This window comes from Camelus bactrianus, chromosome 16 (genome assembly GCF_048773025.1).
Source record: "Camelus bactrianus isolate YW-2024 breed Bactrian camel chromosome 16, ASM4877302v1, whole genome shotgun sequence".
Taxonomy (NCBI): Eukaryota; Metazoa; Chordata; class Mammalia; order Artiodactyla; family Camelidae; genus Camelus; species Camelus bactrianus.
The window spans coordinates 37233265-37256550 of NC_133554.1; the positions used below are offsets into that span (position 1 = coordinate 37233265).

General features: G+C 34.8%; 1 protein-coding gene across 2 annotated transcripts in view; it reads right to left on the bottom strand.

The window, feature by feature from the left end:
• The window catches only part of SUZ12 (SUZ12 polycomb repressive complex 2 subunit), a 38506-nt gene extending 15792 nt beyond the window's left edge, over positions 1-22714 (bottom strand). The window contains exons 1-7 of one of the 2 annotated variants that reach the window (XM_045519072.2): positions 22195-22713; positions 19835-19881; positions 19686-19750; positions 15785-15853; positions 7060-7109; positions 3288-3373; positions 1432-1663 (exon numbers count right to left, since the gene is read on the bottom strand). In XM_045519072.2, coding sequence (XP_045375028.2) covers positions 1432-1663; positions 3288-3373; positions 7060-7109; positions 15785-15853; positions 19686-19750; positions 19835-19881; positions 22195-22468 — 823 coding nt within the window. In that variant the 5' untranslated portion in view covers positions 22469-22713. Of the gene's footprint in view, positions 1-1431; positions 1664-3287; positions 3374-7059; positions 7110-15784; positions 15854-19685; positions 19751-19834; positions 19882-22194 lie in introns of both variants that reach the window. The other variant, XM_074343076.1, reaches the window with a different exon arrangement.
• Positions 22715-23286: the final 572 nt, after the last annotated feature.

A 23286-nucleotide genomic window follows, 5' to 3' on the forward strand; every position in this document is an offset into this window, starting at 1 on the left:
ACATTTCTCATGAATCAAATATTCAAGCAAAAACACCATATTTATGATATATATGGCCCCTTCACATAACATACTACCTTTATCCCAAATGAAGTACAAATATATTTAAGTTGCAATAAAGTGATACCAGACTTAACACTCTTCAATTTTATGTTTTTACCATATGTGTATATCCTTACTTCTTGACATTCATTGTCATTAACCCCACCATTTTTGCAAATGTCATTTTCTGTTCAGAATGATTTTCCTTGCTAGGCAAGGAGAAAAAAAATCCTCCTCATTCCTGGTTTCTTTTCCCGAACTTCAAAGGATACTTCAAGACTCAGAGATTATTTCTTCCAAGGTGCTTCTCTACTAAACTCCACATAGACCTCTATTGTACCACATAGCATTTAGCCGCAGTTAAATTGTATATTTATCTCCGTACTCTAGGTTGTGAGCCTTTGGAAGACAGGACTGGATTTATTTATTTATTTATTTATTTTTTTTAGGGGAAGGTAATTTGGTTTTGTTTATTTATTTTTAGAGGAGGTACTGGGGATTGAACCCAGGACCCTGCGCATGCTAAGCATGTGCTCTACCACTTGAGCCACACCCTCCCCCCAGGACTGGATTTTTTAATCATCTTTGCGTCCCCAGCACCTATATGTTGTTTGAATGATTACCTCACAGGTGAATTCAGAACTGTTGGGAGGATAGGGTAGATACATGGTAAATATGAAATAAAATATGAATTGCAGAATCTAAGTGGTGGGAACACTTAGGTGGTCACAACCAAATTCTTTTGACTGTTCTGACTGTTCTTTTGACTGAAATTTTTCACAATAAAATGTTAGGAATGGGGGAAATGAATTCACTGTGTGCTGAGAGACTAATTTAAACACTAGTCCTTTCCATCCAGTGTTCAATATATATGTATTTTTACTACATGAAATGTTTTATCACACAATAATGAGAACTTTACAGGTTAAATACCTAGTACAGCACAATAGTCAGTAGTCTAAGAGCCAGGCCAATCTACCATAAAATGAATTATCTCTTTAGACTATTAGAGATTTGCAGGGGGGGGGGGGGCATATCTCAGTGGTAGGGTGCATGCTTAGCATGTATGAGGTGCTGGGTTCAATCCCCAGTACCTCATTTAAACAAACAAACAAACAAACAAACAAACAAACAAACCTAATTACCTCCCCATAAACAAAGGGGGAATAAAAAAGAGATTTGCAAATAAAAACCATGCTATTAGAACATATGCAATTATCTCTAGTTCTGCACCATTTTTCCCCTTGGAAAGGCAAAGATTTAAATAATTATTAAAATAACTCAGAAAGTTTGTACAATTATGAATACTATGAAGATGTACTAGTTCAATCACTGATCACTTTAATCTCTAATGACAAAATCTAATAAAATTATTAAAATAAAAATTACCAATATTTTCATTGGTTTCTCCATTAATCATTCCATTAAACTCTCTTCTTCCTGGACGAGTCACTCTAAATAGCAATGAGTAAGACTTCACCATATGGCTGTTACTAGGTTCAAATTCATTACTGGAAACTGCAAGGGACGGGAAATTTCCAGGTTTTGTTTGATTGAGGTCAGGATTCAAAGGCACCTGCTTTTTACCTGTAGGAACTTGCCTTATTGGACAACTTACATCCTGCAAAAGCAAAGATTATTATACTTACTTACACATATACAATTATAAAAATTACAATAAAACCTCTAATCACAGCTACAGAAAATACAGTAAAAGTCACGATTGCGAAATGGTATGCTAAAATTCTAAGCACAGGTCTGAAAACTGTGATGAAGCAAAAAAAATTGGATCAACTATCCTTCAAATATTAACACAATTGAGAATTTCCTCAATATAATGAAAATAATGAGACAGTGCATCCAATATTTAGCTGATGTTATTTTAAAGTTTTAAATTAGAAATAAATTAATTAAAACCATGCTTAAAATGTTACACTCATGTAAATTAATACTTTCCCTTAAATATTCTATTTTAACAAAATAACTGATAGGATCATTAGAATAAAAAAAGATGATTACAGTAAGTCCACTGTCAACATTATGATATAGTAAATCCATGTATTTAAATATGTTGTTTATTAGAAGTAATATTAATCATGAGTAATGTTGGTAATTATATAACTAGAATAATGCTGGAAGAGCAACGTTGAAAAATTGGAAGATGCAGAAGACCTTCATAATATTAAAATATAGTACATATTTCAGGTAGCTTTTTGAAAACTAACAGAATACATGCTTATGGTCTTAAAATTCTGCTCTACAAAAGAGTATAAAGTGAGAAAACTACACATCTCCCCCACTGCCCAGGTCTTACATTCCAGAAATGACTAATATTAGCTATTGGTTGGGTATATCCCTTGAAGAAAATACTTATGTCTATTATTTTTCTGAAACACAAAAAGGAACATACTATAATTATATTCACATTTTTTTGCCCAAATAATAATACATCTTGAAGAATTTTCATATCACTAATTGTTAGGGGAGTTGGGTGGGAGTGGGGAGTGATATTAATTAACTTTAGTTTTTAACATATACTTACACCTGCTGTCTCCCATCACCTTAGTCTACTGCATACCAATGCTCTAGCAGTTTTCAAGCACTGTATCACCTTACTAGGATTTTGGAAGAGCATTAATTAGTAATAGGAACCTCTATACAGGTCATTTCTACTCTTAAAATACCCAAGGACTTGAGGCTACTTAAAAGTGTGTCTGGTGGCTTTGGTGGGTTGCCTAAGAAATTTAACAACCGTAATACTTGTTTCTAGGGTGAAATGATTTCACCTTACAAATAAAAATTTGAAGCAGTGTATTAATAAGTTAATGGCTGATAATATTAATAACAGAATCTCTTTGAGAGTGGTCTTGCAAGATAATCCTTTTGGGAAAACTTTCTCTTAACCCTTATTTAAAATTTCAATGTGTACAAATAGCTAAAAAAATAAGCTAAGAGACTGGACTGGCAGGGAAGCAATTGCATTTATGTCCTAAGATGCTAAAAGATAGCTTTTTCCTTTCACTGTCAAGACTCTTATAGCATAAATATTTTATGCAGATATCTGTAGCCAAGCTAGAAAAAAAAAACATGAAAATATGAGAGGTTGACAAAAGAGATTATCAGTTTTACAATTCAGCCATCAACATATTGAAAAGCTTTTAAAGTTTAAAAATATAATACATACAGATAAACATATTCAATGAAAAATATTCCATTTAATCTACCAATATCATTTTACATGTTACCTTTCTTTTTTTGTGGCAAACTTTCACAAGCAGGACTTCCAGGGTAACAGAATTTTGTTCATTTTCTGAATTTTGTGATGGCTTATCTAAATAGAAAATCAACACTTTAAAATCTATTTTTTAAAAAAAGTACTCGTTTTCCTAAGTCAATTTCGAACAAAAAAGACTTCCTCTAATGAAGCTCTCTCAAAAATTCACGCATTCCTTTTCCCCAAAATCAGTTCCAAATTTGCAGCAAATGCTTTAAAAGCCTTTATATATAATAGTCATTTAAATAAACCTTTCAATTATAATCACCTTCCTACATATTGATTTTTTTTATTCAAATAAGATGAATTTTAAAAATTAGTTATTTTAATTAATACTAAAAAGTTACTTCTGCTATAGATTTAACATTTATGATAAGAAAAGAATAAACTTCTAGTCAAAAGTATCTTTGACAAATACAGTTAAAGCTTCTTGGTGGAAAGCACAAACGAAATAAATTCATGAGCAGTAACACAAAAAATAAACATTTAAATTTTTCTTCCTTCTCCCAAAATCTATTAGGAAAATTACTTAAAGATAAATTTACAGATGCTAACGGCACTGAAATGTGAACCATCAGTTAAGCAGGATTGGATTTCAGTGCCTCAGTCTTCACCTTAGGGGGCTGATTAAGAAATCCTAGGATAATATTCAGTATTTATAGGGTAACATAAAAAATGGTTTATGCCTGTTGTCCTGGTGTAATTATTAGCACCATTTCCTTTCACTCTCAAATGTGTCTGAGTTTCGACAACAAATTATATGGTTACCCTAAATATTTAAAAACTGTGTAAGCCTATCTTGAGGTTAGGAATTTTACTCTAGAAGCAAGGCAGATATCCATAACCAAAAGAATGGGTGAGTAAATTGTGGTATATTCCTACAATGGATTACTATTAAATAGCAATGCAAATGAATGAAGTATAATTATGTGTGTAAACATGGACAAAACTCAAAAAAAATGAAAACTGAGTGAAAAAGCAAAAAAAAAAAATCCCAAAACATTTAAATTGAATTGGTTACTATTTTACATATTTCATTTTGAACACATATTAAACTAAAAAGTTCTTTGATTTGACCAAAATTTGTAACCAAAGGGATTTAAGAAGTGAATTTGAAAAAATATTAAACATAAAAGTTACATAATATAAACATTACATTATCATTTCATAAGAAAGACAGCTCTTTTTTGACCTTTCCCCTAGAATTTTTCTAAAGCCTAGAAGAGATAGCAAAAATCAAGATATTATTTACCACCTAGGGGAATCTCTTGGTTTATAAAGTTTAGGAATCTTAAGTTTAAGTAATACTCTCTGTATCAATTAACTAACAAAGGCTTCTGCAAATTAAGGTTCCACAATGCTCCCCTACAACTTGTCTTTACTCGATTTCAACTAATAGTCTAAAACTTTAAATATTTAATCATTCATTCATCATTAAATTTCAATAATATATGTTAGAGATAAATACATAAACACAGAAATAAAATAAATTTTGTTCTGAGATTTTAGACATCACTTTTTTCTACTTAAAAACATCCTTCTTACTCAGGGTGTATACATAAAATACATCTAAGTCAGTCTCTTGAATTACATATATTCAGGATAAAAATAACTTAGTGTAACAAAAAATAACTAAAAGTCTAAAATGCAGTAACAAAAATTCTCTGAACAATACTCACCATGAAAACAGTACCCTAATAATCTTTGTATATTCATTCTAAGTAGTTTCACGTAGTAACTGCTAAAAAAAGCCTCCATTTAAAAACAAAAGAATAATCAGATTTTAGGGATCCTGATGTTGCTTTTCGTCCTGGTTTCTTAAAAATACTATTTCTTTAAAAAAAAAAAAAAACTACAAGTATACCTTTAACAGACAAGAGAGGCAATATATCTGCTTCTTTCCAACTTCCACTAATTTCAAAGTTACAATGGGAAATTATTTTCTGGAAATAGAAGTATCGACAGAGTTTACTTTCTCATTTACTTTATAATATCAAAAAATAAAAAATAAAAACGAAGTGAATTTAAGCAATTTTTGAACTTTTTTGTCATGTAGACGGGAAAAAAGTTTATTACACCACATTCAAATTAATTTCAACTAATTAATTCAAGTAAATTCTATTACTATTAATTAATCAAATATTATTTAATACTAATTAGTAAATATTCAATTAACATCCATTAATTTCAGTGACAAATACTTTATATATGTTTTATAAAGTCCATGACAGCAAAGGGCTAAGAAACCTATAAAATTCAGATGATAATCTGCTAAAGTATTAGAGTCCATGCACCTTGTAAGTACCACAGAAAAGCAAGTATGATGAATGATTAGAAAAAATGATTTAGGGGAAAAAAAAAACACATGAAGGTGCTACTCAGGTTACTTCCATGTAAAAAAAGTGGACCCCCCCCTCAAAAGACTAGATCTTAGGCAAAACTAGAAGAAAAGTTACATTATCTACTAATACAGATATGACCAAGCTTCAAATTCCTTACATTAAAAACCTCATTAGTTATCAAACTATTCTAATATAATCATTTTATTATTAAATCTTGTTTCTTATTGAACAATACGAAGGATGACCAATCTGACCTATTTCTTACAAAGGTTTTTATTCCATTGCATGATAATTAAAAGATTCACACACAAACTTAAGATGGACAAGCCTAGTGGCATTTTATCCATGCTGAAACCAATTAAAACTTCAGTGTGCTTTCACCTCTTTTAATGAAGTAACATTTAAGACTATATCATTTTCTTTGTATAATATCTAACATATTGATATATCCCCACTAGTAACAGTGGCTGTTTCAGGTGTTTCATTATTTTATTAGAAAAAACACTCAAGAATGTTTATGTAGAAAGGATTCTACTCGGGAGACTCTTCACCTAATTCCATGTTCTAAGGCAATTAATTAAAATTCTCATAATTAGTCTTGGTAAAGTTCAAAAACCATTGGAAATAAAAAATGACAAAAACCTAAGAAATCATTAAAAGACTTTACCATTGCATTCTACCTGTGATCTATGGAAAGATGATGGTTCTGAGTTGGGTAAGATAACATTACACAGCTTTTTTTAATAGCAATAGTTAGAGCCCTAAAAGGTATGGTTTAGCGGTAAGACCAAGAATTTATCTATTTAGAGATGAGCCAGATGAAGCTAACATTTAACTTCAAAAATGATCCCACACAGCACTGATTAATTTAACAATTTAAGAATCTATTTAAAACTCAAATGGATAGCAAGAAAATAATAAGGAAGCCAGGCTATGAGTGCAATCTTATGTTTAAGGTCTATTTACAACTTTTAAAAGCTTTTATAAGGCAGAGTTTCTTAAAACTCATTCTTCAGACGACCTACTTCTAAATCACTTTGCTGCTTTATTAAAATGAAGACTCCTAAGCTCCACCGAACCCTACTATATCTGAGTCCTTGTAGGGACCAGGCCTACATATTTCAAACTGTCAGAATGTTTCTACACACACTAAAATTTAAAACTACTACTTTTAAAGTTTAATAAGTCGCAAATTACATCATTCACCTCCCATCATTGACCACATAAAGCAGTAACAGAAATTTCTCGAGAAGTCCACTAAAGAGAAATTAAATGATCAGAATCAACATCTTGTCCATTAAATATAATTTTATAAATTTACACACACAAAAAATAATTTTTTTTACATTCACAAAGATGTTTTGTTTGTTGTTAGAATGCCAATTATGTTTAAGTACATACCATTTTTGTGGAAGAAACCAGTAAATGTAAGCTGCAGATGAGCTGATAAGCTAAACAGAACAAACAAAAAATTTTTATCACTTTAATGTTCTGTAATAAAAAATAACCTAAACTTTAAAATATAACAATGAAATCAAAGCTACTTCAGTTAATTTATAAATAAATTATTATATTAATTAAATTACTGTCTTATTCTTCTCTTCAGGCCCATGACTTAATGCTTTCCCTGTTAAATGACATTCAAAACAGTGTGGCTATACATATTAAAAACACACACACACAAATAAAAACAAAAATACAAAGTAGTAAGGAAGGAAAAAAAACCAGACCACCAATAAAAGGCAAGATAATTTACTGTGCTCTAGTGTTCTGCTTACAAAACGGGGGCAGGTTTCCCTTTCTACTCCTCAAGAAGATTTTGTTAAGAGTTACTGAATCCATGCAAAAGTGTTTGAATATTTTCAAGCTATGGGATTTCATCCTCCTATCAAATGATGCAGAACCATCACTTCCTATTTCAATTAAGGTTGAAATACACAATCACAAATCTATAGATTTGTAATTTACTGTTTCAACGTCATTTTCACTTTTAATTTCAGAAGCAATGAAAAGGAAGCATAAACTATGGTGATCGTTTTGTTCTGAAAAATATCTGTAACAAAGGAAAAACTACTTAAGATGGGATAGAATAAACAAAAACATCAACAGGCTTTTGTAGCACCTTTAAACTGGAAAAGAGCCACTGATCAGGAGCCATTCCTAACTTTCCAGAACATAGTTTCTGCCACAGACATCAGGTTATAGAGGGCTACAGAGAACAGATGTTGGGAAAAGGGAAGCAGTACTGATCCCTTACTCAAGAAATTTACTAGTGTAAAGAATGAAAGTAAATGGAGGTTAAAGGGTAATAAAGATCAATAAAGAATATGTTTTTTGCCTTTTAAAAAATGACGCTTATAATATAGGCATTCTTATAATCAGAGGAAAAGAGTTATACAAAGACTTAGAGGCAAGAGAGCATTAAGGAGCAAGTAATGATTGGAAATGAGGACATTTTATAAATAGGTTAGCTTTGTAACTTTGCCCAGGACTTTTTTCTTAGAGAAATACGAGGTAAATGAGATACTTCAACCGAAGATGTGAGGATGCCTCTGTCTTCTTAGTGAGGTAATCTATGCAAGTGTATGCTAAAAAAAAATACAGGATGGGGGCCTTGAAGGGCATTTCTAGAATAGGACTAAGAAAAGTATGCTAGGATATCAGTAGACAACAAAATGACTGGGGAAAAAGGGTCCAAGCAGAGTTAGAAAGCATAAACATAAAGGAAAAACTAAGAATAACAACTGTAACTTAAGTATCAAGAAAATAAAAATGTATACAATGGGATTCTTTAAAACAGGTAATTCATGTATATGACTCGCTTTCTCGTGTATATATTACATGAATCAGATATATTTTTAAAGCATATCAGGAATGAAGAGAGGGAGGGTTGACTACAAAGAAGGCATGAAGGAATTTGTAGGGTTTCTTATCTTAATTGTAACAGCTGTCACGTGACTAAAAAGAGGGAATTTGCATATAATTCACACCCCCCTCCAAAAAACAGTACATTAAGGGGATCAACTATAAAGGAACTCAAAGGACTTTTTCAAGCTGATGAAAATGTTCTGTATCTTGACTGTGATTATGGTTATACAAGTGTATACGTTTGTCAAAACCCAAACTATATACTTAAGGTGGGTGTATTTTACTGAATGTTAATTATGCCTCAAGTTGACTTTTAAAAAGTGTATCTACAATCTACATGCCATTTTACTAAAAGATAACTAGTATTTTCCTATAAAAATTATTCCATAAATGTAACCTTACAATGCAGAATTAGTGAAACTCCAGAACAAAACTGAAAGAGAGAAATATTCTAATTTCCACATGTTAGAAGATAACCCATTAGTCACAACCAATCTATCCTACTCTTGGTTGCTTCAGTTAAAACTACATACTAAGGCTAGGTTAAATTTTCTTAAAACACCATTTTGTATTCATCATTCCTTTCTCCAAATTTTCTAATCGGTCCCCAACTGCCAAATCTTTTGTCTAACTGCTGTCAATAATACCGCTCCCATTTCTTCTTATTTCCACTACAGCCTTATATAGGAAAGTAGGATAGAATGATAAAACAGACCCAGAAAATCGTAGTTTGAATTCTGGATTCAGTTATTAGCTGTGACCTAGTATCTATAAAATGAGGAAATGACCTCTCAAGATTGTGAAGCTTTGAGAAATTAATAATCCATCAAAACACTTTCTCCTTCTTCCACAAAGACTCCATCCCCAACCATCCCAGAGCTTAACTTCCTTCATAAGCATTTGAATTTACAACTTTTTTGTCACAATTTTTTCACATACATTCTCTTCTGACATCTTACTATTATCAGTGTCCCTAGCACCTAGTAGTGTCTTACAGAAAGGCACTCAAAAAATGCTTTTCGAGAATAAAATAATGCCATTTGCAGCAACATGGATGGACCTGGAAATTGTCATTCTAAGTGAAGTAAGCCAGAAAGACAAAGAAAAATACCATATATCGCTTATATTTGGACTCTTAAAAAAAAAAAAAAAAGACACAAATGAACATATCTACAAAACAGAAACAGACTCACAGACAGAGAGAACAAACTTATGGTTACCAGAGGGGAAAGGGGGTGGGAAAGGATAAATCAGGAGTTCAAAATTTGCACCTCTTGGGGAGTGATGGAAATGCTAGCTATCTTGATTGTGGTGGTTTCACGGGTGTATACATCAAAACTCATCAAATTGTACATCTGAAATGTGTAGTTTACTATATAGGTATTATACCACAATAAAGGTGTTTTTTTAAAAAATGCTTTTCATAAGGATAATAATGTCCTCCCTAGAGTAATAAGATTTTTAAGGTCAGGGATCAGGACCCATTATACCATAGAACCTATAATATTATTTACATTGCTTTTACAGGAAATGTGATTCTAAGTTCCAACTGTGAAATGACAGAAATATCTTGCATTGATCTACCCCAGAAAATATTTCAGTATTCCTTAAAACATGGTCTGCACACTGAGATCACTGGGGAAAGTGTTACCATTCCACAACATGTAAGAAATTGAGAATAAGACTTTACAAACACTTAACAGAAATTAAGCATTGCCATAGCATCCAAGTATGTGGTCAGTATATTTACAAAAGTATTCATCCACAAAATACTGGAAATTAAAAACAAATAAAAAGGTCCTTCACCTTCACAGGATGGTTTGAGACAGTTTTAAACAGTACATTATAAATTAAATGAGATGGCAAGCACATTCAGCCATCATTACAACATTGAGAAAAGGAATTTCAAATTTCAGTTAACCAACTTAAAAAAATAACTCTGGAAGTGTGATTTGCTATGCAATTTCCCCTCCCCCCCTCCTAAAAGTAAACTCTCTGATAGGTACCCAGAATAAAATGTAACAATGAGGCCTAGTTGTTCCCTCCCACAGGTGGCTTAGTCCAAGTAAAAAGGTCAGTTTTCTTTTCCTTCCTGATTTACCCGCTTCCCTCTTGTGGCTACTGTATCCACATCTTAACTGGTTAAGCTGGATCAGAAGTGGGGAAGAAAGAAATATGTAGGACTGATCTGACCTATTTGGTCTTAAACAGCCCAGGATCTAGCTTAGACGATCAGGATGAGATACCAGATAAGAATTTGGTTCATCTTTGTGTGTTCCCTATCTGAATCTTCTTAGGAAGCAAGCAAGATAGCAATGGGAAACTAGAGGGGGAATGTGAAATCTGGGGATGAGGTTCCAAGCACAAGCATCTGACAATTCTAAAGTAGTTCACAGAGTGAGTTTAAGTAAATTTAAATTCTTAACAGACTAACATTTTGAGATGAGGTTCATGCAGGAAACTCAAATTTTAAGAATAGCCAGTACCCTCTGAGGGACCAACATTTTTATGCAGGAAAGAGACTAAGACAGTGCTTCTAATTTGTATACATTAATTTGACAGTGCAGGAATAAGGCTTCATTTCTAGGACCATGGCTGTATCACCTCAAAACAAGACAAATTTGATAAGTTATTTGGCATCTACACTATTACATTTAATGCTATGACATATAAAGCTGAGGAACTGGTGACTGCGTCAAGTCCATTATTCTGGAATCCAGTGTCTCTTTTGAGGTTCAGACCTTTGTAGTGAGAAGATAAAGTTGAATGAGGCACGGGAGTCCATTACATATAAGTGAAATCACCTTCCAGCAATATTATAGACAAAATATAAAGAAATTATTGTAAACCCAAAGATTATACAAGAAGGAACATTTAAAAAATTTGTTCTTAAACACTTAGATTTTAAGAATCTTTTATGTTCGGTGGTGAATGATAAGGCCTTCACTGGTGAATGATACCTTCAGAAGTAGATACATACAAAGAAATTTATGGCCCAGGTTCTGAAAAAGGAACAACTAAAATAAGTTTGAAAAGGTGCTGATTTGAAAATAACTTCAAAACTTATAGTCAAGACAGGGTTGTTTTAAAAAAAAAAAAAAAAGAGAAAGGGGAGGAAGACATCAGATCTTATGGTGGGAAAGACACAATCAACACAAGAAGCAAGCGGCCTGAAGTTTTAAAAATGCAGCTAAATACACAAAAGAGAAGGCTGGGGAAACACTATTAATGCAATATACTTATATATATTTATTACATTAATAGATACATTAATTTATGGCTTTCTTAGGACAAAGACCAGTATCTTAAACAGTCTAAAAAGCTCTGCATTATCTGGTCATGACCATCTGTCGCAGCCTCATCAAATGTCACTCTCCCTACTCTCTACTCAGCTACTCTGGCCTCAAATGATGTTATGTGTAACATTCCCTTTAGAATCTCGCCTATTTGCTCACCCTCTTTCCCCATTTTACTCCTATACTCAGCTCCCAAATCTTAGTTCCTTTCTTCAGCAAAGCCCTCATTGAACATCACTATTCCCAAATCCAACATCTCAAACATCTCAAGAGTTGATTCTCCTGCTTTTATAAACCCCCGGTTTCCCTATGTGTACTTTTCCTTCCCAGCACTTATATTTATTATACAATTATGTCTTTTTCTTCTAATTTCCAATTAGCTCCATAAAGACAAGGTCTTCATCATATCCCCCAGGACTCAGTACATTCTCTGTGGCATGGTACACTAAGGAAATGGGAATTCCAGAAAAAAATAGATTCAGATTTTGTTATACTACAAAAAGGTAAGAATAGGAAGACTACTAATTCGAAAGATTACTATTCAAAAACAACAACAAAAAAAAGTGATGAAAGGCACTTTACTTTATCAACCTACCTAAAACATAAGCTTGAAAATATCTTTTGAGGGGATTTCTCCAGCTACTAACAGTGGAACAGGAGTAGAAAATGATTAAGTGGAAGTGCTTCTAATTTTACGATACGACATACTTTTGGAAGCCATTCCAATTTGGAAATCTTTTCATGCTGCCTTTCAGTCAGTGGAGATGCACCTAGAAGTCAGGAGTTATGGCTAAAGAATTTCAAAATTCGTAGGATTAACAGCCCAAGAGACCTCTGGGATCCTGCTAGAATGGAAAACTACAAAGAGATCAGATTTACTCCAATAAACCACTGTGCTTCATCAAAACTCAAAATAAATTTAAAACCCACAAAAAATTGGCATGCCAGATGCAAGAGACGGAGAGGATAGAATATAAGGCATTATATCAGATACTCTAAAAAGAAAATAAATGTATTTTAAACACACGTAACCACACCAAAAAAAGCAAGTAGAAACATCAGGAAAAACTTGGGAGACTATAGACATGACCACTACGAATTTCTAAAATTTGCTAATTGTTGTGGAGTTTTCAGAAGCCACTGTTCAAGAAAAGAAACAATCTTCACAGATGGTGAGCATTATTGTTGAGTTTTAGGGTTACAAATGCAATTCTGATCTTGCAGTCTGGTCATGAATTGACTGACACCGTAAAGAAGTGAAAACCATGAAATGTCCCATATTTCTTTCTCTCAGCTCCTTCCCCTAATAAATTGCTGCCATTATTTGTGACAAGTAGAGTATTAAAAAAAAAAAAAAATCCCGAAACACCAACTACAGTTTGTGCAGACAATGCTGGGAATTTGGTTTCATTTCTAAGCCACTACAACTGTCATAAATAGGCTAGGTATTTGATTGTTCTAACTTTTGGGCTGTAGCACTACGGTATTTTTGGGTATCTTACAGTCTCCTAGAACTTTGGAGGATGAAATACATTGGGTTTGAGAGTGGACATATACATTACAACTGTGGAACTACTTAAAGAACATGAGCTCCAGTAGAAGACTCCCAGACTGCAGCTGTCGAACAGATCCAGGATCCAATTAAACTGAACAAGATCACTATGTTTGAGATGGTACAGAATAAAAACATAGATGGAGACTTTCTTTGTACATGATTTAAGAGCTTAACTTCTGTTACTTAATGTCATGGAATAACAAAGATTTATTTTGTTCTCTCATAAGAGAATTTGACCACAGGTTTTACAAGAGAAGTTTTATAGTGCTGGCATTATATACCGGTGTCTAGGGAACTTCTTACAATCCTATGTGATAAGTTTAGGAGAACAACAGAATTATGCCTCATTTGAGATGAGAAATACATTGAATGAATTTAGTAATATAGGGCCTTGGGGGTAAACTTAAAATGAAGCAATTTCCCAATTAAGTTTAGTGACTCTGGGAGCAACAATGAGACATTCATAAAGATCTTAGGGGAGTCGAAGCACCTACTACAGTAACTCAATACCTCTGGGCCTAAAGTGCCTCGTTGGGTATTAAGTAAGCATGGTCAGCTCCAACAGAGTTAGGTCTGTTTAAAAAAAAAAAAAGATCTTGGGGGGGTTGAAATGGCCAACTCACTGGTCCCAGCTGGATCCTAAAGACTGAAAAAGTTGTTATTTAAAATTATAAGCAGGAATTCCATACAACCTTCCGATGTTTCTATGAATTGACTAACAACAGCCCTGTTGTAGTAGTGGCCTAGCTGTTGAGCCCACTGGGTCAAAAGGAACATACTTATTGGATGAATGATTATTCAGAGAACGGATCAGTATAATCTACCTTCCTCACAACACATACTCTAAGGGAAGTTCTATAGTATTTATCAAAACCAACGTCATAATGAGATAGTGGTAGGATTTAGTAGTGATGAAGGTAAAACCTTGATGGGGAAGATGAAGGGTCAAGTTTTCTTCTTCTTGGTTTATTCTTCCTTCTCACATTAGCCCCTAAAGACTTGGAGGGCAAAGTATTAAGGTGTTCAGGAGAAAAGAAGTGAGGATGTCAGATCAAGTTCTGATTATAGCTTATACTTAAGTAAAAAAGACCCTGAGGATCCCAAGAGCTCTGGCTAGTGTAGGCGAACAGACAAAGGAAGAGAAATGCAAGCAAAGAACAGAGTGTGCATACACTGGGGATACCCTAGAGGGTACCCAGTTTAGTCCATATATACTCATATTGTAAGGCATTCTGGGCAGTAATAGATTAAGTAAAGATTTGGGATCTCAGCTTCTAGAATATACTATCAAAGCTTATTTACAAGTCAGAATTGCCTAGATACGGAAATATAAACTATACTTCAGTCCGACAAGATTGCAAGATACAAAAATTTTTAAATGTGATTTTAAAAATTCAAGTAACAAATAGTTGAAAAGCCAAATTTGAAAGCAACTACAGAAATGACATCTTATACCAATCACAAAAATGAAAAACTATAAATTATGCATCATTAAATTGTGTATATCCTATCTAAATTGGTAATACATGATTTAAAATTTCAAGAGAAAAAGAAAAATCCATGTGGCAATTTTTCCTATTCCATTAAAAAAAAATCTAATATTTTTAGTTTTATACTCTCCCTAAAAGTAGTCAATGAATAAACAAATACCACCCAAGTTTCTATTTCTCTTTAGAGTAATATTCAACTTTTTTTAGTTTACACATCAAATAATAAATGGAAGCATACTGTCTAGGAATGGAAGCATACTGTCTAGCCCAGGCAGATAATAGGTGAGTCAGAATATTCAGGGATTAGTTTCACAGTGCTACATTTGAAAACATACAAAATAAGATTCTGTCCAAAGGGCCAGGTTTCTGAAACTATCACGTGATAAACGTATTTCAAATATAAAATAAAGTTAGGAATATTTCATCTGAAGGATGTAAATAAGAGGAAGGACAAGATGGAAAAAAAAAGCTTCTCTCATATTTGAAGATGCTTACTTAGAAAAGGTGCGATATTGTTAAGCATAACACCCAGTATATAGTAAGTATACCATAAAAATGAGTCTCCATTCTTCCTTAGATGAGGCAGAAGGATTAATACCAACTGCAGAAGTTAGAGTAACTTTGATTCAACAAGCAGGCAGTTTGTAATAGAGAAAAACAATGATGAACAGAACTGCCTTAGAAAACAATGAGTTTCCAGCACTGGAGATGAAAAAGATAAGGCTTAAGGATTGATTCTCTGCCAGGGAAGTACAGAAGAAGTAACCCTGATTTGTGTACAGGTTTGGGCCAACTGACCTCTTAGGTTCCCTCTAACTCCTTACAATATTGAGATAATTACTAGGAAAATGATCACTATAATTTTTCCTCTTTCCTCAAGTTATGTCACTTAATGTCAAACTGATAAGTTATCTTACCTATGAGATTCTTGCTCTCCTTTCATTTTCTCTACTTTTGATAACATATCATCAACTTTAAATGTTTTCCTGGAAGAAACAGATAAACAAAATAATCACTTCTCAACTGGGAAAAACAAACAGGTTACACTTTATTGTCACTGCAATAGGCAAGATGGAAATCTGATTTTATTTTTAATAAGATAAATTATGGATCGTTAGCCATAAAAAAAAATACTGAGACAGTGTATGTTAAAATACAGCAGACAAGCCTTCACGTCCCATCTCAAACGCTAACTTTTCCACGAAACCTTTTGTAATTATTCCCAAACCAGAGTGATTTCTCCCTACCTACGGCACTTGGTTTATTTTTATTTTGACACTTAACGTCTCCTAAATGTGAAACTTGAATAAATACTTTATTTCTACTAGATTATAAGCTCCTGAAGGGCAGAGACTGGCTTTCTTCAAGCAAAACCACATGTGCTTGGCATACTGCCTTTTATTTGGTAGGTATTCAAGCATCTGTTGGACTCGAGCCAAACAAATGCAAATTATGTATACTTTTAAACATTCATACTTCTATTAAGGACACTGACAAGTATGAAAGTACAAAATGTGTGAAGTTAATAAAAGCTAAAAAAAATAAAATTTTAACATTATCAGCTTTTAACTTGACAAGTTTAAGAGAAAAAAGTGATTTTCCAAAGTAGAAACTTAAATTAATAACCACACCCCCACCAAGCAATTTTAGAATGAATGGATTCTAAAACAATCTCATCTTACTTTTTAAAGTGATCTATTATGTCCTAGTGGCTGAAAATCTAGACCCAAATATAACATGTTAACTGGAATCAAATATTTCCATCTATACTCATATATTCTCTTCAAATTTAGAACTTGAAAAGATTCACCTATTTCACATTAATTTGTAAAGACTGAATTCAGATACTAGAAATTACTAACATGCTCATTCCTCAAAAATAGCTATTATATTCTATTACTATAAAAATAATCAGTAGAGAAATGTTACTGTAAATATATTGCCATAAAATACTGATAGAAAGAGCAGAATTGATACAATCTCTATTTCAGGTGAATAAATAGCCTCCATTAACAAAAGATCTTTTTTAAAAAAGCTTCTTTCTTTACCTTTAGAGTTACCAAAAACATCAATATTAAACTTACATCTAATAAAGCACAGTAAGAAGTTCTTTATGAAGGATGGCAATACATTTTCAATCTCCACAGATAAGAGAAGAAAGATGAAAAATTGAGGATTCTTTTAGGCCAGTTACAAAGACCTTTTCAGTATAAATACTGAAATGTACTACTGAGAAGGGTTGTAAAGTTACTGAAAACTTTTAAGAACAATATGTTTATTTTTCTGTAGAGTAAGAAGAAATCCTGTATGTAGGAAGAAAAGTTCAGACTGTAGGTCACAAGTTTCATCTTTTCCAACATTATGGAGTTGTACACAGGAAAAGTGAATATTAACAAACATTTGAAATAGGTTAAGATCATACAGGCAACTCAGCATTTCTTAGGAAAAACAAAACAAACTATAAAAGCAACTACACAAAAGCAGCCCCACCTCCCAACATCAGTTAATTCTGTTCTTTACAAAGGTACTGCTACTATAGCTCAGATTTAACAAGGGAAATAGTTATCAAAAGTTTATCAAAAAGGAGAATATTCTAAATATTCAACTTCAGGAAATTTTGGGGAGAGGATTCAGAAACAGCTTACATGAAACCTAGTATAATGGAGTCAATAAAAGATGCCCTTCTCCTCACCAGTATTTCCACTGCACTAGTGTCAACCTACAGAATTTGAATACTTCCATGAAATGCAACAAAAGTAAAAGGTGAGTTTAACAAATATACCAGAATTGTTACACCTTGTGTGTAACCTCAAAAAGAGTGATTTTATTCCAACAATGAATATTATGTTGTTGTAACAGTACAAAAGGAGTTCCAAAGCATTTTAAGCAAAGACCACAATCACTGGGCTAAATTAACTACCTTCCAAAAGCACCAACTACTCCAAAAATGACAACTCATTTGAAGATACAAGTTGTGGTACAATTTGTTAAAAATCAGTCTTAATGTCTTACATAGGCAAGGCATACAACAAAAGAATTAAGTGATCCTAATGCATTTTTGTATGAAAATAAATTAAATGGAATGTGTATGTTTCTTGGATGGCAAACTGCTTCAAAACTGTCCCAAAGACAAGTTTTTACCTAAAGAGCAATAAATTAAGAAAGTTCATTTCTACTACCGAGCTTTTAAAATTGCCTCCACCCATTAGCAGACAACAGAAATGTATCTTACAACGAGACAGTCAAATAGTCTAATAAACATGGTGTGAAAGTGATGAATTTAGAGATTAAATGTATATATTTTAAATTCACTTATGGAATAACTCAAATTTTTTTGGAGAACACTTTATCACTTTTAAATTAAAATCAGGCAGCATTCTAGATAAGTGATCCTCTATATTAAAAATACTAAAGGAAAAACTTTACTACTTAATCAAATTCTCCTAGTTTTGTAGAATAAATTAAGGGTCTGCAAATTACAGACTGGGTCAAATCTAGCCTGCTGTCTGTTTTTGTACAGCCCATGAGCTAAGGATGGTTTTTACAGATAAAAATTTGCAATTGATATGATGATGGAGAACACTAACTCTAAATCCCAATTAAGCTAAATGTTACCCCCCAACCCTGCAAAAATAAAAAGAACCCCACATTTCTCACTAGTAGGCCTGTATTATAAAACATTGTACTCAAATATTATATTGTGAATTTCTTCAATTAGAAATCTGTGAACATTTGTTTTCTTTTTTTGTATAAGTACATACATGCTACCGAATATCCTCAATTCTGTTTCCTGTACCACAAAGCCTAGAATATTTACTATCTGGTCCTTTACAGAAAAAGTTTCCTGAACCTTGCTTGGCATAGTTCAAAACATTCAGTATTTTATTCTGCTGCCTAATCTATCACCTTCTTCTTAGCTATTTAGGCACTTGGCAGGTTTCACCCATTTAATGCAATGCTTGCTCTCTTTAGATTCAGAAAGATTACCAGAAGACAAATAGTTTAAACGTTTCAATCCTTCAAAATACACCTAGATATATCTACAAAGCTAAACTATGTCTTGTTATAGAAAACATAATGCTTACTTAGTAAACAGTAGGAATCTCCAAAGGAGTCTAGTTTCAAAGTTTACTATAATAGCTTAACAGTTTTACTAAGTCAAGACTGTAACAATACCAAATTCTTAGCAGAAGTTCTCTCCTTTAAATTTAAAGTTGTTCACTTGATATGCTCAATAAATAATCATGTGTGCAGAACAAGAAACTAGCATTCCATAATTACATATGGCTAAATGTTACAAACCAAAAATAAGCTCCCCGACACCTCCAGACTCCACTTTAAGACTGGATGATTAAGAATTTTTTAAGGACATTCATTCTACTGACTTCAAAAGTATTTCCCCTTTAATAAGACCACCACCAGAGATATAAAATGAGACTTTCTGAATCTATCATCATAGAAGGGAATTCATTACTGTTAGAACATATAAATTTATGTATCAAAGATGGTTCCCCTGAGTCCTTTAGTAAAAATATTTACATTCTCAACTTCTACCAAAATTGAAAATAACTATTAACACAGAGTAAAAACATAAGTCAGTAAAATCACTTACTTCACTACCAAACCATTTCTATTAGGAAAAAACTGGCAATAAACCAGGATTTACAAAAATGGTATTATTAAAAATCACTTTGCAACCAATTCAATCAGTCACTCTTTTACCTCAGTTTTCATATTTAATCCTTCATTAGAAATAGAACTTTAAAACAAATTTTTAACATGGTTTGATCAACTTGAAATAAGATTCATAAAATGTACCTTTTGATGTTTGTTCTGGAGTTTCGATGAGACATGTAAGTAAGAGTTCTATGCAAAAATATTGGCTATAAAAAAAGTTAAAATATTAAAATTAAATAGGTGAAATGCTAGGAAAAAAATAATACTGATGAATTTTGTTGCTCACTTACCGCTATAAGATTTCGAGTTCGAAGAAATCTATAGATCTGCGTTGGTTCTAGGTAACAGGAAAACAAAATCCAAATATCACCTATATTTACTCATTACTTAAGTTGTCAAGAAAATACCAACCCAGCCCGTGTTATAACCTATATAACCCAATCACCTGATACAGAATCACGTACTGAATATCTACTTCAAGAAAATTACTATGTACAATTACATCAAAAGAAATTCAATCTACAGCATACATTCACAAAATGCATCAACATCTTTAAAGTTTTCTACAATCTTGTTCTTAAGCCTTGAATTTCTAAGGTAGCTATTTTTAAACTGGTCTGTATGCAGAACTGAAAAGTCGCTATATTCATTTAACTTAGCTAATTTAAACTATTTATAACCCATCTCCTTCCAAAAAGTAGCTGAAATGAGGTAGCTGGATTCAGAAAAAGAACTACTTATTGATGCCAAATAACAAAATGAGATTTTCACTTTTTAACTGGCCTTTTCAAAAGTTTGTACATTAGTCAGCCAAAACAGGATAAAACCGTTACCTAGATAGACATTCTAATTCAGATGTGATGGAAGTCAGTATTGAAAGAAATCTAAGACACAAATTGTAGCTAAAATTTTTAATGACTGTGTCTAGTTATAGTTGAAGTTTCTACCTGTTTGGCTCAATGTAAATATTATCTCAATATGTAAATACTACCTCAACATCTATTTTTAAAATAATAGATTCCCAAAGTGTTTTTAATGTTGTTTAGTTAAAACTTGTTATAAGGGACTTAAGTTATACATAGAAAATATTTTATATACAAATACTATAGTACCTCAGAATCACGTTTCTTTAAATAAAGCAGTATCAAAAAGACCTAATATGACTAACTATATTAGTTAATACATCAAAGCACTTAAACTTCTCTGAAACCAAGATCAACATTAGAGAAGAATCAAGTTGTTTTGTGATCAAATCTAACTCTTAATGACAGTTCAGCTCTCCAAAGTAGACTCATCAGAAAGCAGAATAGCTAAAACTTTCTTGGAAGATTTGTCTTAACATTTAGAAAGAATTTTAAAATTTTCCACTTAGTCTTCAGTTAGTTTAGTTTTAGTTTCAAATAAACTAAAAGGAGATGAGATATTTTAGAAGGGCTACAAATATGTAGGTTTATCGTCATCTCTGTCCTTCAGTTCTTCACCATATTTCCAATTTAAAGCCTCTCCAGATTTTTCAAAGTATATTAAGCAAAAGCAAGAATAATGTGACTCTCTCTCAAGCAGATTCAATATTCATTTCAATAAAAACTGAAATTCCTTGTATTAAATTCCAATTAGAATTTCATGAAGCATTAATTAGAATGAAAGAAGGGTATTAAACAATGTAATACATCTTTCCAAGAACAGCTGATACCATGCCCTTAACATATGCCACGGAAAATTGTAAAGACATTGGGTGGTAGGGATGAGTTTATTCAAGTTTCTGTAAGGTATTTAGCTACTAAATATCATTCAAACGACAATATCCACACAAACGCAAAAAGGAAAACAATCAGCAGGTAATATTCACTAAAGAACAGTTCACATTACTTATAATCATGATGTTTCTTATAAATTCTATTGTTCGTTTCCAGACACCTTGCCCTCCTTTCCAAATTAAGCGGTAGTTTTAAGCCCTCGAAACAGACCTTAAAAACAGAAAGTGACATAAGAAAAATGGCCCGAAATTAAAACAAGTACGACGGGCTGACTTCTGAGATCGTCTCGAGAGAAGTGAGATGCTTACACACTGCCTGTCTCAGTTTACGTATCCACGAAATGGGTAGACAAATTTGAAAGGTTCAGAGCATCAAAAGGTGCCATGTTAACAAGCAGCACCAAGTTGGTGCGAAGACATTTCAGATTAATTACAATTTCGTCGATTTTACTGCACTCCTCTCTTCTAGAGCTTAATTTTGCTCCTTCAAACCTACAACCGACACCCTTGCACTTCTTGAGTACGGAAGGCATGAAAGAAATCAAGAACTAATCCTGGGATGTGACTGCAGACCCAACTGTACAGTCCAACTGTGACCTCCTCATCTAAAAGAAGCCTGCTCTTAACGTGGGGCCCCACTGCCTCCGCTCGCCTGTAAATCTTCCGGGAAGCAAGAACCTCACCTGGACCCCCTAGCCCACCTCCCCCAGAAGGCCCTAGACTTAGGGCCCCTGGAGCCGTAACCCACGAAGAGGGACCGGCCCCCTCAATTTCGCCCTCCACTCCCGAATCAAATCGACTCCCGGGGAGGAAGGGGAACCCAGCACGAGTGTCCTGGCCCCCTGAGGCTGGAAGAGTGGGGGTTCCTGCCTTCAGAGCCTGAAACGCACTTACTCTCAAAGGCCTGGAGGAAAAGCTCGTGGTCAGCCTGGACGTGCTCCATTTTCGGCTTCTTCACCGGTAACACCGCGGCCCCCGCCGCTGCCGCCGCGGAGGAGGAGGAGGAGGCCGAGTAACTGCCGCCGCCTCCACAGCCCCCGCCGCCGGATTTGCCGCCCGACGCCGTCGCCGCCGCCACCGCCGCCGAACCCCCGAAGCCGCCTCCCCCGGACCCCGCGCTGGGCCCCGAGCCGCCCCCTCCCCCACCGCCGTGCTTCTGAGGCGCCATCGCGGTTCCTGCCTCCTCCCCCCGCCAGCTACCCGCCGGGCGGCCCCGGAGAGTAAGCGCCTGCAATACCAACCGCTCGCCCCAGCAGGCTCCGGCGGACCGAGGGGGGAAGGAGGAGAGAGGGGAGGAGAGGGGAAGGGAAGGGAGGAGGAGAGGAGGGAAGGAGGGAGGTAAAAAAAAGTGTCTCCTCCAGAGAGCCCCGCTCTGCTCGGGAGACCGCTCACCCTAGCCTGGCCTCGCTCCGCCCACTTCCCCCGCCCGGCGCCCTGATTGGCCGGCGGGAGCGCGCGCCGCCCGGCCGCCCAGCCCGTTGGCCCGCGGATTCCCCCGTCAGTCACGCGGAGGCGCTTCTCGCGGAGGCGCGGCTTGGTTGGCCCGTGCGCGCTGCCGATCGCGGGCCCGGCCGCCTCTTTGAACTGAATTCGCGGGAAAATTAGGGGTCGGAGCGGCCTTCCTGCTGGCCCCGGTGCATTGTGGGGAGAGAGGGACCCAGCGAGCGGCTTAGGGAGCGGTTTCTCGCCTTCTGAGCGTCGTCAGTCGCCACCCCCGGGGGGATACAGGACCCCTGAGGAGAGGCGGGTCTCTGAGGAATGGGGGTGGGGGGCGAGGGGCCTGTTAAATGAACTGAAATCCACGACCGCTCTTCGAGTCTCTAACTTCCCAGGAAGGGGCCTGCCAGGGGGTTGGTCGGGTCGCTGCCCATCTGAGGGCTCGTGGGGCGGGGATCGCGTCCCCGGTCCCCTCGTCGCCACGTGCCTCGAGCCACCCTTGGCCGAATCCCACCCAGCGAGCCCTGGAGAGGACTCGGGGCAGCCAAG